Source organism: Danio rerio, chromosome 7 (assembly GCF_052040795.2).
Source record: "Danio rerio strain M-AB ecotype USA chromosome 7, GRCz13ab, whole genome shotgun sequence".
In the NCBI taxonomy this organism is placed as follows: Eukaryota; Metazoa; Chordata; class Actinopteri; order Cypriniformes; family Danionidae; genus Danio; species Danio rerio.
This window is the reverse complement of record NC_141027.1, coordinates 24,028,285-24,042,500: the sequence shown is the minus strand read 5'-3', so window position 1 is coordinate 24,042,500 and position 14,216 is coordinate 24,028,285. Positions and strand designations below refer to the sequence as shown.

Genomic DNA, 14,216 nt, shown 5'->3' with positions numbered 1-14,216 from the left:
GTTACTCAACTAAGACAGCATGCTGAAAAACCAAGAAATGTGAAATGTGTAGGTTACTTTTAAAATAAGCATCCTACACTACCTAATAAAAGTCTTGTCATCCATCCCAGCTGTAAGAGCAACAAATAATAACTTGAGTTCAAGATGATCATTTGGAAATGTTTCAGAAGGTAGATTTTTTCAGATAATTCATCTATTGAACTGCATCCCAATCAACACAAATACTGCAGAAGACCTACCGGAACCAACATGGACCCAAGATGCTCACAAAAATCAGTCAAGTTTGGTGAAGCAAAAAGCATGGTTTGGGGTTACATTCATTATGGGGTCGTGCGACAGATCGGCAGAGTGGATGACAACAATCAACAGACATTTTTGCTGCACATTACATCAAAGATCCTGACAGCAAAAAAGGTCATGGTGCTCCAGGATTGACCAGCCCAGTCACCAGATATAAACATTATTGAGCATGTCTGGGGTAAGATGAAGGAGGCATTGCAGATAAATCCAAAGAATCTTAATGAGCTCTGGCAGTCCTGCAAGAATCCTTTCTTTGCCATTCCAGATGACTTCATTAATTTGTTATTTGAGTTATTTCTGTAAGTATGGATGCAGTCCTCCAAGCTCATGGGAGTCATCCACAATATTCATTCGTTTTCACTGCACCATGGCTATATTCTATACTGTACATTATTTCTGTTAAGTGACAAGACTTTTGTCTAAGCAAAGTCAGACCTTACAGTCCTAATGAAATAATAAAAAATCAAGGCTTGATCATATATTATTTTGCTAAAATAAGTGTAATCTAGAGACCTTTGCCTTTCACATAAGCCACTTCTGATACCAAATGATCAACTAGAAGTCAAGCTATTATTTGTTGTTCCTAAAACTTGAATAGGCCACATGACTTTTGTCAGGTAGTGTAAAATGTTCTAAGAACATTATTTCATGGTTGCAAAATAACAAGGGAACATTCTGAGAACATGGATACAATCTAACTTTATTTTAGGAGTCCCTGCTCATGACCTTTCCTGATCCCTTCCTTCATCTCTCTCAAACCTCCCTTCCTGTCATAATAAAGGCACAAAATGTCAACAACAAAACAATCTTGAAATTCCCAGTTAACAAGCTGAATGCTTTCTGGAAGCTGGAATTTTATAATAACAGTAATGAGATGAGATGATATGAATGCAGATGTGCTAAAGCTGTTTCACCATTGATATTTGTGTAGATTCACTAACATGTATTAATACGTCCCTTATTTCATTCAGTACCTTATATTTATAACTTCCTCTTCTCCTAGTTGCACCAAAGGGGTGGAAACAAACCAGGCGATAGTAAACCGAGGACAGGAAAAGACATCGCTCAGATCACCTTTGACCTCTACCGTACGCATCCCAAAGACGTGTTTGGCTCGCTGAACGTTAAAGCCACATACCAGGGGCTTTACTCTGTCAGTGCAGATTTTCAATGCTTGGGGCCAAAGAAGTTCCTGAGGTAAGCTGGGTTGCCCTTCTAGATTACAGATGGAGATGAAATAACCATTATGAAGACTTTGAACTGTACTTTACCCTTCTGTTGTCCATCAGGGAGGCTCTCAAAATGATGTCCACTCTCCTTCACGCTGCTGGTCACTTGCTGATCTCATCCGCTGCTGTGATTCGCCGGATTATCCAAGGGGCGGACATGCTTCAAGCCCAGAATAACAAACAAATTAAGTATTGGGAGTAATGAGAAATGTATCATTAAGAAAACATGTAACTGAGATTAAGAATGTGTGAAAGAGATGCTTTTTCTGAGATGCAAGGATACAGATTTATATGGTAATGCTAAAGTTTAATTTAGCACAATTGAACATCAGTTTTGCATCATTTATGGTATGGAAATGTTCAATGGTATGTGATGGTGAAAATTGTTTTTAAATGAAGTACAAAAAACATGTAATAATAAAAAAATACATTAGGTTTGTTTTGTACTTCATTAAAAACTCCATACTAGAGTGTCACGCGATCCTTCAAAAATCATTCTAGTATGCTGATTTGGTGCTCAAAAAACTTTTGCTAAACCAAAAATATGATTGTTTTTGTATTTAATTGAGTAATAAATATTAGTGTTTTTAGAAACTCCAGACTTTTGAAGAGTGGAATACATTGATAATATATATTCTAATAGTAATATTTTTATGAATTAATGCTAATCTAGTTTGATAATTGTGATAGCAAATAGTCTTAGTAATGTTACTTAATTAGGAAAGCTGATGAACTTCATTGAAAATAAGCTGCTCTATGAATATTTTCATACATATTTATATATATATATATATATATATATACATATTTATATATATACATATATATATATATATATATATATATATATATATATATATATATATATATATATATATATATATATATATATATATATACTGTAAAACCCAACAAGTTAAGGCAACTCAAACCGTTTGAGGAAACCGATTGTTAAAAAAAAGTAATCTATACAAGTACTGTGAACTTACTCCATTTAAGTTAAAGTAATGAGGTATTTAGTTAACTCATTACGTTTAACACTGAGTTCAAAACTCTTTTCAAATGAGTAGAATTAACCTTCAGTAAACTGAGTTAACTATACTCATTTCATTTGATAAAGTTGACTGTTTACAGTGAATATATACACACACACACACACACACACACACACACACACACACACACACACACACACACACACACACACACACACACACACACACACACACACACACACACACACACACAAACACAACAGTTCTGTCTGGCTCTTGAATCTGATTTAAATCTAAAGTTTAAAAGATGCTTGCTCAACTCTTTAACTTTCAGCTTATGATTTGAATCCAAGGCGGAAGAAAGTAGTTCTTCACACAAAAGGGTTTTTGAGACTCTCCATGTTTGATTTTGTTTTTATATACACATTTATGCCAATTATGCAATATCACACTCGTAGCAATGCAATATGGCTGTATATCTGCACTGGTGGAGGCACTAAGAACGCCTCCCACCAGTGCCAATATACAGCCATATCGCACTGCTACGAGTGTGACATTCCTCATATATATATAAAATTTTTCCAAGTCAATTTTTTTTTTTAATTACTTGCCCTACTGCATTTGGAGACTTTATACTTTTGCGTCAAACACACAGGTGTGGTCTGGCACAGCCTTTGTATGGTCGTATACCTGCGTCCCTTTTAAAAAAAATTTAACTACACATTGGACGCGTGGAAGCTACGCCAGAAAGCCTTGAGACAGTATATTTTCCATTACAATAAAATTATTATTTACATTAAAATGTATTATTTACCTTAAAGTACATAACATGTTTACATAAGATTCAATACATATATTTTAATTTATATTTTTTTTATTCAATAAAAGATTAAATAAATTAAAAAAATGATGGTTCATTAATCTAAATCAAATTAAAATGTTCAGTTAATCAAGATTTTGATTTTAGGCCAAATCGCCCAGTCTTATACATATATCTAGGACTACTCAGTGTTACCTACTTATGGTGTCTTTATAGATGTACATTAACTTTTTGATTTCAATATGTTTGTCATGTGATATACTACTGTGTATTTCTTATTTGTAAGTCGCTTCCGAAGAAAGTGTCAGCTAAAGGATGAATATAAAAATGTTTTGCCATAACAGTGAATGTTTATCAATAAAATTAAACGTATATAAAGATGTTTTAGAATCAATTTATTAAGTAAAACCAAACTGGTACAAAAAGCTTCAGCACAAAAAAAGGACAGTCTCTCTAGTCAGCTCACTCAATGCATAGACTAAAATTTATATTGAAACTACTTAATGTTAATTAGTCTTCAAATAATAATAAAAAAAGATCACATATTATTATTGGGGGAATAGAAACCAAGCGCATAAATTAAGTAGTATTATGTCAGCTCACTGTTTCCATCACAGAAACAAATCTGCGCAGCACACAGTGGATCTAAAAGATTGCTGTTATGTTATAACCTTAAATACAACTGAACTTTGTAAAAGCAAACATCTAGATATCTAAGCCCGAAGTGTAACTCAAACATTAAAATGGCAACAAACATGCATTCGCTCTGTCGAGTCAAACCGTGAACCACAACGAAGAGACCTCCGATCGAACAAGCTACAAAACAGAATACGTTATACAGTAATTCAGTGCCTTGCCATACATAATTTAGGTTTCGATTACTTTTAAGGTACATATTCTATTCCTAAATATTTTGTTTTGATTCAAGTAAGATGCTTAGTTTTGGAGATACATATTGCATAACAATGTTGTGAGAGAGAGGTTCTACAAGGCCCTGGATCATAGCATTACATTGGGATGGAAATATCCATACAGGTTAAAAGGTGGTCAAATAAAAGAGGGGTTTTGTAACATCTTTGGCAGTGATGTGGAATTCGCTTTCCACCAATCTGCACAGCTACAAATGCCATCGAAAGCAGATTTCACTTCTTAGGTCAAAGTTCACCCTCATGCTCAATTGGGGCACTTTCATTATAAAATTCGTTCCATGTTGCTGGTCCGCTCGTGCTGCTGCCGTTAATTAACGCAGAATCACCCACACTCAAGCCCGAGCTCAAGTTCTCAAAGGAGATTCTTCCTCGCGAGTATTTCCCGCCTCTTTTCTGCTGTTGCGTTATGGCGGCGATGATGCGCTCCCTCTCCTGTGAGGTCATCCAGCGCATCTGATTGTGTTTAACGTGGTAACGTGTGTCTCCGTACCACTGGATGATCTCTGTCCTCGTCAGGCCTGTCTTCTTCTGCAGGATCTCGTAATCGTCACTTGTGGGCCACTGGCAGCAAAGGAAACTCTGCCGCAACATTTCCAACTGTTCCCTCGTCTTCTTTCGGAGTCGCACGTTGGGTTCTACTAGCCCGCGGCGGAATGATGGGGAAGGAGAAGGTGAGGGTGAAACATCAACTGATAACGGTTTCGTGGAAGTGCTGCCGTCATCCATGTCGCCGCCTTCATCACTTACTTCATCCTTGGTCTCGTTTGATTGGTTGAGTGACCCCTCACCGTCCGCCACATCCACATCAACCTCAAACCCAGCCTCAGTGTCGTCAACTTCGTCATTATCATCAAAATCCACACTGGGTATATCATCAATGTCCTTTTGCATCAGTTGCAATGAGCGATTGTGCTTTGCGAGCTTGTTTAGCCAAGCTCTGCCATTCTTCCGAAGCTGATAGCGGCTGTCCGCGAACCATTTGCGGATTTCACGCCGACTGAGTCCAGTCATTTTCTGGAGCCGCTGAACCTCACCATCGCTGGGCCAGGATTTATTTACGAAACTGCGGCGCAGGGCCATTAGTTGCGCTTTGGATTTTTTCCCAGGCAAGCAGTGTAGTGACTGTGACAGCTCAGGGAGCTCAGGGTATGATAACGCAGATGGTTGCTCATTCGTCATCACATATGATGGACGTCCAAAAGTATCAATCAGCTGGACTCCAGTATTTTGTGTTGGTGCGTTTCTACTTTCACTTTGAAAGCCAGGGTTAACTTGAGGAACTTGGGGTGCGTGTCCCACACCATTTTTGTACACAACATTAGAAGGGAGAGAGTGCTGAACACCATTATTGGACTGGGAAGCATTATTCTGCCCGAAACGCAAGTGGGATTGGTCAGTGGTGATGTGATGAGGAACAGTCTGGCTGGGTTTAGGTATGTGTTCTCTCTGATCTGCATGGGTATTTGACACAGGTGGTGGAATAAAAGCCTGTTGCGCAGCTTGCGTTTTATCAACCGCTACACAATCCTCCTCATCATCGATTTCCACACACTCGTCACTTGTTGCTTTTTTCTGAATGTGCCACAGCTTGCGTCTCGTCTCCTGGATGTCATCATCAGCCCAGCTGATTCCGTAACGTACCCGTTGCATCATGAACCATGCTTTCACTTGGTCAGGCGGTAATGCACACTTTCGTGCTAGAGCACTCGCCTCCTGTGATGTGGGGTATGGAAATGAATTAAACGCTTCCACGAGTTCTGACACAGCATCCAGTTCATGAACCTGCTCAGAGCGCACCCAGATCAGCTTTAACCCCTCAGAGACCAATGGAAGACAGACCAGGTTGACCTGGTTGTGGGTCGATGTGCCGGAGGTTACCGTTGGCCTCTTCTGGACTCCTGAGGAGCAGGGTGACTTCTCCTGAGGTAATTCAGGGGATGAGCTCTGCGTTCCCTCAGGAGAAGGAGAGTCGTCCATCTTCTCTTCTTGTTCCCTGGCCTCTGTTGAGGACGAAGTCTCATGTAAGTCATCAGGAGTCTGGAGTGAAGCAGATTCTGATCCCTCCGGGGTGATTGGCTGTAAAGAGAGAGATAAGGAAATATGAATACAAAATCTTGCAAAAAAGGGCTGTGCGATATGAGCATATATATATATATATATATATATATATATATATATATATATATATATATATATATATATATATATATAAGTATAAGTATTGTATAAGTATTTATACAACAGTTCTGTCTGGTTCTCAAATCTGATTGGCTGATAGCCGTGCGATATTCTGCAATATCAAAACTCCTACAGCCTCTTTACCCTTTGTGTATTACTCCGCCCACATACAGCCAGCAAAAACACACAATTTTGCTGTCAAACTGTTGTATAAACGCAATATCACACGAGTAGCAGTGCGATATGGCTGTGTATCGGCACTGGTGGGGGCACTAAGGCATTGCGACCCACCAGTGCCGATATACAGCCATATTGCACTGCTACTCGTGTGATATTGCTCATATATATATATATATACATATATATACATATATATATATATATATATATATATATATATATATATATATATATATATATATATATATATATATATATATATATATATATATTTAAAAGTACTATATGTCTAAATTCTGCATTTTATTTAACAATATTTTATGTTGGACCTGTAATCATACGTTGTATTAAGTGTATTAGATTTCAATAATATTTGTTTTAACATCTTTAATCAAACGTTTGCCCTGAAGTTCTAAATAAAGTTATAAAAAATGATCACATACAAATGTGTACAATTTTTAATTATATACAGTTGAAGTCAGATTTATTAGCCCCCCCGGAATTATTAGCCCCCCGGTTTATTTTCCCCAATTCCTGTTTAATGGAGAGAAGTTTTTTTCAACACATTTTTAAACATAATAGTTTTAATAACTCCTTTTTAATAACTGATATATTTTACCTTTGCCATGCTGACAGTAAATAATATTTGACTAGATATTTTAAAGACACTTCTAAACAGCTTTAAGTGACATTTAAAAGCTTAACTAGGTTAATTAGGTTAACTGGGCAGGTTAGGGTAATTAGGCAAGTTATTGTATAATCATGATTTGTTCTGCAGACTATCGGGAAAGAAATAGCTTAAGGATCTAATAATACTCACCTTAAAACTTAAAAATAAATAAATAAATAAAAACTGCTTTAATTCTAGGCAAAATAAAACCAATAAGACTTTCTCCTGAGGAGAATATATTATCAGACATACTGTGAAAATTTCCTTGCTCTGTTAAAGATAATTTGGGAAATATGTAAAAAAGAAAAAAAATATCAAAGTGTGGGGGGGGGGGATTTGGGCTAATAATTCTGACTTCAACTGTACTTTAAAATGTAAAAAGAAATAGTCCTTTTCATGTCTAGACACACACAATATACATACAAAGGTGACAATAGTCAAAACTTTGTTCACACAGATCCATGAAAACTAATAAATTGCTCTGCAAAGTGACATGGCAATGTCACTTTATAAAGGAGTAATATGATATTAGCCAGTGCATTTGGGATGTTGGCAGACTTTTTATGTAGATTACTCTATGCATATAACTCTGGATTTGCTGTCAAAGCAACATGTCTAAACATTTTAACCTACTCAGAAGCAGGCTTACTTCACAAAAACAGAATTAGATTGCATCATTTTAAGTGAAGGTGTGACCCAGCAACTTCTGTTTTCTCACAGGGGTGTGTTGAAAATAGTTCATTTTTGTTCTTAGGTCAAGGGTATTTTTGTGAAGAAACTATTCTGTATAGGAAATAGGGTTGGACGATATCAATTAATGTGTAATGTAAAACACTGTGATGTACAATGGCATTGTCGTCATAGGGAAGGGTGAATTAATTATTTACGAATAAATAATTCATAAATTAATTATTTGTAGCCTACTGTTTCAACTACCTGACCTGCATGCTCTTTTTTTAACTAATAACCAAATAATAAAACTAAATAAAGATAAGTTACACACAAATTACCACCTGTCAGTCACTTTTTCAGTGGGACTCTTGCATGAATAGGCAGAGGGATCTGTGTTGTTATAATGGCGTTCACAAATTTGGTTGGTAAAAAAAGGTGCACGACCAACAGTATCTGAGGTAAGTACAAGTATGAAAGCGAAAGAGTACTGACGCGGTGACACGTTACCTGATAGATTCAAAATGAAGACTCGTTAGAATAATTAAATATCATGTTTAACAACTATAGTGAGGCACAATCCAGCAGTACATCCTTGATAAACTAAGTAGTTGATAAACTATGCACTGCTCTCTAGGGTTTTGTGCTCAAATGCTGCAGTGCATGACAGAGTGTGTGTGTGTGTGTGTGTGTGTGTGTGTGTGTGTGTGTGTGTTTGTGGTAACATGAGGTGCGTTTTCAGAGGTATAGTATGGAAGAAAGGCTTTTCAGAAATGCTATATGAAACGCCAGTGTTGCACGTGAATCATTTTCGCTCAAAAAAGCAATTTTAAAACTAAGACGTATTAGTGTAAATAGGGCCGTGTATATTTTTCGCAAGCGGGTTGCTGCTGCAAGGGAGTGTGGCTCAGCATCGTGATACCTATCGGCCATTGGTGATGAACAATGGCATAGTCTATCAACCCAACCCTAATAGCAAATACACTTTGAATTTAATACAGATAGATTTATTATTAATTTGCAAAATCATGTTATTATAGTTTAGAGATATTGAAGTAAGTAAAAAAAAAAAACTAAAACTGAATCCATCTGAATGTGTGTTTTGGCCGCCACAAAGTAATGTTATTGAGTAAAAATGAACTGCCATAATGCATTCAAGATTAAGCAGTCATGAAACTCACTCTTGCAAACAAGTAACAAACACAATAATGTGCTGACAAATCATTTATAATAAACACTGCACTATTCCAGAAAACAAATAAGGTAAAATCAGTCAGATTTAGATTTTGGTCATGACTGTTTCCAAACAGGTTTTCCTAAACACTTCCCTACGAGCCATTGGCCAGCCAAATCCACAGCTCCGCCCCAAAAGCGCACAATTGGTTAAGCCAATGACGCTTTGTCACGGTGTTGACAACTTCATGTAGGCCTACAGTATGTTTTTATCACGCTTATGTTGAAATATTAAGAGCTGTTTCTGTACATTCACACGATAAATAACACATAACAAGCATCACTAACGATTCTTGAAAAGGCAGGATGTCAGGTTTATACATAAATATTGTTATTACAAACAAAACAAACCTCACCTTATCTCTCTTCCCCAAGTCACCGTTAACGCTCGGTGTGTCCGGACCCAACACGGTCTTGTGCGGTCGGGTAACGTTAACGTTAGGTCTCTCGCTCATCGCCGAACTACACAGGCTGGTGACCGGGTGGGCGGCGTGCAGGTGCTGGCTGAGGCATTTAACATCTTGAGCTTTATAACCACAAATCCTGCACTCGTAAGCGTCCTTAGCCGTCTCCACGGCATCTCCTCCGGGCTTTCCTGCCGGGTCTGGAGGTAAAGATCGCGAGCTAGCGCTCTCGAGCTGCGGGGCTGCGCATTGCTCCATGGCAACCTATGAACGACCGAGCCAAGACGCAATTCATACAAGCGAGCACTGAGGCTAAAGGCTAAATTTCTCCCACTGCCAAGTCAATGTGCAAGTCTTTCAGAAATGGACGAGTTTCATCTGGATAAAGTAAGTGTAGCAAAAGTCGACATGCAAAAAGTGAAGGCTGATTCCTAATTTATGGCCACCCTGCTGGTCTGAGTAACGTTACGTTACAGAACAAAGACTGGCTAGCCTGCGAGCTAACCGAAGAGCTTGTCGTGTGGGCTTCACACAAATGCATTAAAAAGTGGAAAACAGACAGCTCGAGTGCACAGCGGATTGATTTATTGTTTTTCTTTCTTTCAGGAGTTAAAGTTGTTAGAAAAATAAGGCAGGTGAAAGCGTCATTCCCTGCAACTCGCACTCGCCATCGGGTCGCACAGTTTACCCAGAAAGCTGTCACAGGTTCGGTCTGTCGCATCCTCCGAATGTGAATCCAGAGCAGCTTCAAAATAAAAGTCCATCGAGAGGCGCGTTTCTCTCTCTTTTTCTGCTTCAAGAAGCTCGCTTTACATTACCAAAACATTAGTAACAATATAAAACATATTTACAGTCACATTTATATAATCCAAAACATTAAACATATATATAATTTAGTTTATATTTGGTTATTTTTATCATTTGTAAAAATCTAGGCTTCAATAACTTCTTTTTCCTAATAAACCGTTTAAGTAAAACATTTGTTTAAATGTACCACAAAATATTGGCTATATTTACTGAGAAAACAAATGGATGGATTCAAATATTCATTTTCAATATGTAAGCAATAATGGTTTTAAATCAATGGACAAAATGTTTATTCATTTTCATTTGGCTTAGTTCATCAGGACGATCACAGTGGAATGAACTGTCAACTTATCTAGTACATGCTTTATACAGCGGATGCCCTTTCAACTTAGCAACCTAGTACTGGGAAACACCCATACACACTCATTCACAACGGCCATCCGGAGAAAATCCACGCGAACACGGGGAGAACATGCAAACTACACACAGAAATGTCAACTGACCCAAATGAGACTCCAACTAATTATCTTCTTGCTGTGAGATGACAGTGCAAAACACCAGGGGTGGATTTAGTGATTTTGGGGCCCTAAGCAATTCCAGCCATGGGGCCCAAAAGTTCTAAAACGCACCTTGTGTACTTAATTTAAAAAAATTTTGTAGTGTTTTTCTTAAATCATTCAATCTCCTTTTCTACTTTTTATCTTAATGCAAAATAATAATAACATGTAAAACATCTTGTTTTCTAAAAAATGAATTCACAACTAAAAATAATAAATTAAACATTTTATTTTTAAAACTAAATCTTTACTGATTTGACTGCTGGACTGGTCCGTGATTGAAGGTGGGGGACAAATCTGTGCAGTTAATTAAAATGTTAGACCCTCACCATACAAAATATGATAGAAAACAATACTATATGTATAATTTATAGACCACTTTGAGGGATGTAAACCATAACAATGGTCCTGACTTATTTCCTGTTTAACTTTTTTAATTTCTATAGCTTCAGAGAATCCAAAATGGACCACATATTGATAAATAATGTTATGATAGCCGTTTTAACATTAATATATTAATTGCTTCTTGTTACAGTTATAAAATAGTTTAACAACAAGCAGGAAATGTTCATAGGCCAATGACATTGCCACATTAAAATGGTCTCTAGGTATTTATTTGAAGGCTCTCAGATTCCCTGGGGCCCTAAGCGGTCGCTTACCTTGCTTATTAGTTAAATCCACCCCTGTTAACCACTGAGCCATCGTGTCCCCCTGGGTAAAACATAGGATGACAAAATATAAAAATATACAAATGGAAGTTAATACATATAATAAATGCTATTTAATACATAATATCCTTGTTATTACGCATACATTTTTCTAATTGTTTCTATAACGGTGCTGTTTTAGCATTGAAAGTAATGATTGTCTCTTTTTTTTTCTTTAGAAGCAAATTAAATTATTAAAGTAAATTTTAATGCAAATGGACTTGATAAAGAGCTGCTATAAGTCATATTTAACATATTTTTATTTCATGTTGTCAATAATATACTCATAAAGTCATAAGGAAGGGTGGATCAAGCAGAAATGTCTGTATATCAGAACTACGTGCTGTTCATCAAGTAGTAAAAGAATAAAGGTCACAAAATGAGCCATCATAAACATCTGTATCCTAGCAAATATCATTGCGTTAGTTATAAGTTAACATGTCTTATACAGTAAAACGATACCAAAGGTCATCCGGTATATATATATATAAACAAAAGAGTTTTACCTAACAGGCTCATTGTGAGTAAAGAGAGAGAGAAAGAAAGAGTACATTTGTAACCATTACAAAATCAATCTGAATTTTAACATCAGCAGCAATGTCGGCCACTCCAGAATTTCCCAAGGAAGCTTTATTTGTGAGCTGTGATTTATGTGTGGAGGTGAAAACCCCGGCGCTGAAGACCTGCCTGAAGTGTGAAGTCTCGATGTGTGCTCAGCATCTGCAGACGCACCTGACCACTCCAGTTCTTCTGCAGACCCATGCACTGACCAGCCCGGTGCAAGCAGGTTCCACTGGTCAATTGACCAGCAAGTGCTCAGCTCACGGTAAGCTGGTGGAATACTACTGCCTGGATGACCATGTGCTGGTGTGCATGTCTTGCGCCATCGAGGAAGGACATCGGTTGCATAACATGAAGACGCTACCGACTGCTCATTTGGAGCTTGTGGATAAACTAAACGAGGAGATGAAGAAACTGCAACAGAGGAAGAAGCAGGCGAAGGAGCTGGAAATGTGGCATAAAAACCAAACACAGGCTCTGGAGAGCTGCTTCCATCAACTGATGGAGACTGAATCATCCCTTAAGGATTTGGTTTTCAAACGTTTACAGACCTCAGTTTCAGCCAGACTCAGGGCTCTTCAGACGGCTGTCGTAGCTGTAAGTTCGGCTCTGAAGGAAAAGGATAATTTCAACTTCTTGCAGAAATTTGCAAGTGTACACAAAGCTATAATGGATGCTTGCAAAGTGGATTTGAAAAAGGGCTTGGAGTCAGAACCTGACTGCATGAAATCAATCAAAGAAATCAGAATGAACATGCAACATATTGAGAAGCAGGTGCAGGAACTCCAGAGAAAGTTTCTTGCTTTTGTCGACCCTGATTGTCATCCATTTGCAGAGAATGAACCAAATGCAGTCTCAGAGCTGACCTTTGACCCTCAGACTTTAGGCCCTGGGATGACTCTGTCTAACGATCTCAGAACATTGTTCTACAACTCATCTGGCATCTACAACTCACCAGCCCCATTGAAAAGTACTGTTCGCTGCCAGCAAACAAATAAAACAGGCAGCCTGCGCTGGTTTCTCAATCTTTCTGAACATTTTGATTGGACCATTGGCCTTTGTGACACCAACGCCAGAGATGGGAACTATGTAAATGTATATGGACTGAAGAAAGAGAATAGTCGTCTCTTACTTTTACAAGAAGAAGGTGTGAGGGAAAACTATTCAAAATATTATACCAAACAAATACGTGGCCGTATATTTGAGAGACAGACAATTTCTAATGAATTCCATGTTACTGGTTCATGGAAGGTAGAATTAATCTGGGACAATTCTTCGAGTCTACTAACCATTTACAGCAGAAATAAACCGACCAAAGGTTTGTTACTGTGTAAGCTCACAGCAAGCAGATACGCGCAGAATCTTTGCCCCTTTATTACTATGGAACATACAACTTCTACTCTACAAAGCAGAACAAACAAGAGAGTGGATCACAGAATGTATAGGGACCAACAAGGCTTGAAACCAGCTGACTATTCATTTACAGAAATACTGTGTGTGCTCAATAAATAATCAGTTAGAAATATATAAAAATGTAAATGAATAAAATGTTGGAAGAGCAAACATAAAACTAATTAATGCTGAGTTCAGACTGCATGATTTTCAAAGTAGTCGCATCACAGATGTTTCCACACTGCATGACTATATGGGGTAGCATGGGACATATAGGGTAATCTGGGACAATTCTTCAAATCTACTAACCATTTACAGCAGAAAAAAACCAACCAAAGGTTTGTTACTATGTAAGCTCACAGCAGGCCAATACGCGTGAAATCTTAACAGGCCACTTGTCGTTTCTGTGCGGAGTTTACATGTTTTCCCTGTGCTCATGAGGGGTTCTGTATCTATGGTTTCCTCCTACAGTCCAAAAACATGTGTCATAAGTAAATTTATCAATCTAAATTAGCACTGTAATTAGAATTAGAGCTCTTAAACAGCAGTATATCTCTATAAAGGCAAATTATAATCTGTCATCAC

At 37.6% G+C, this 14,216-nt stretch overlaps 3 protein-coding genes across 3 annotated transcripts in view; 2 read left to right on the top strand and 1 right to left on the bottom strand.

Annotated features, from left to right (window-relative positions):
* cideb (cell death inducing DFFA like effector b) overlaps positions 1-2,127 on the top strand; it is a 7,241-nt gene extending 5,114 nt beyond the window's left edge. The window contains 2 exon segments of the mRNA NM_001256257.1: positions 1,304-1,497; positions 1,590-2,127. Of these exon segments, the coding sequence (NP_001243186.1) occupies positions 1,304-1,497; positions 1,590-1,731 (336 nt within the window). The 3' untranslated portion in view covers positions 1,732-2,127.
* Positions 2,128-4,439: 2,312 nt separating this feature from the next.
* homezb (homeobox and leucine zipper encoding b) lies at positions 4,440-10,329 on the bottom strand. Its single transcript, NM_001130784.1, is given in 2 exon segments — positions 4,440-6,349; positions 9,560-10,329. Coding segments are annotated over 2 exon segments (2,157 nt in total). The 5' UTR covers positions 9,866-10,329; the 3' UTR covers positions 4,440-4,498.
* A 1,946-nt stretch (positions 10,330-12,275) lies between these two features.
* Positions 12,276-13,823, top strand: LOC147843112 (E3 ubiquitin-protein ligase TRIM62-like). Its single transcript, XM_087261061.1, has one exon. It carries the CDS (start codon positions 12,276-12,278, stop codon positions 13,749-13,751), a length of 1,476 nt encoding a protein of 491 aa, XP_087117187.1. The 3' UTR covers positions 13,752-13,823.
* The last annotated feature ends 393 nt before the right edge of the window (positions 13,824-14,216 follow it).

Coding starts and splice junctions, on each gene's coding strand:
- LOC147843112 (XM_087261061.1), top strand. CDS start 12,276: ATGTCGGCCACTCCAGAATTTCCCAAGGAAGCTTTATTTGTGAGCTGT.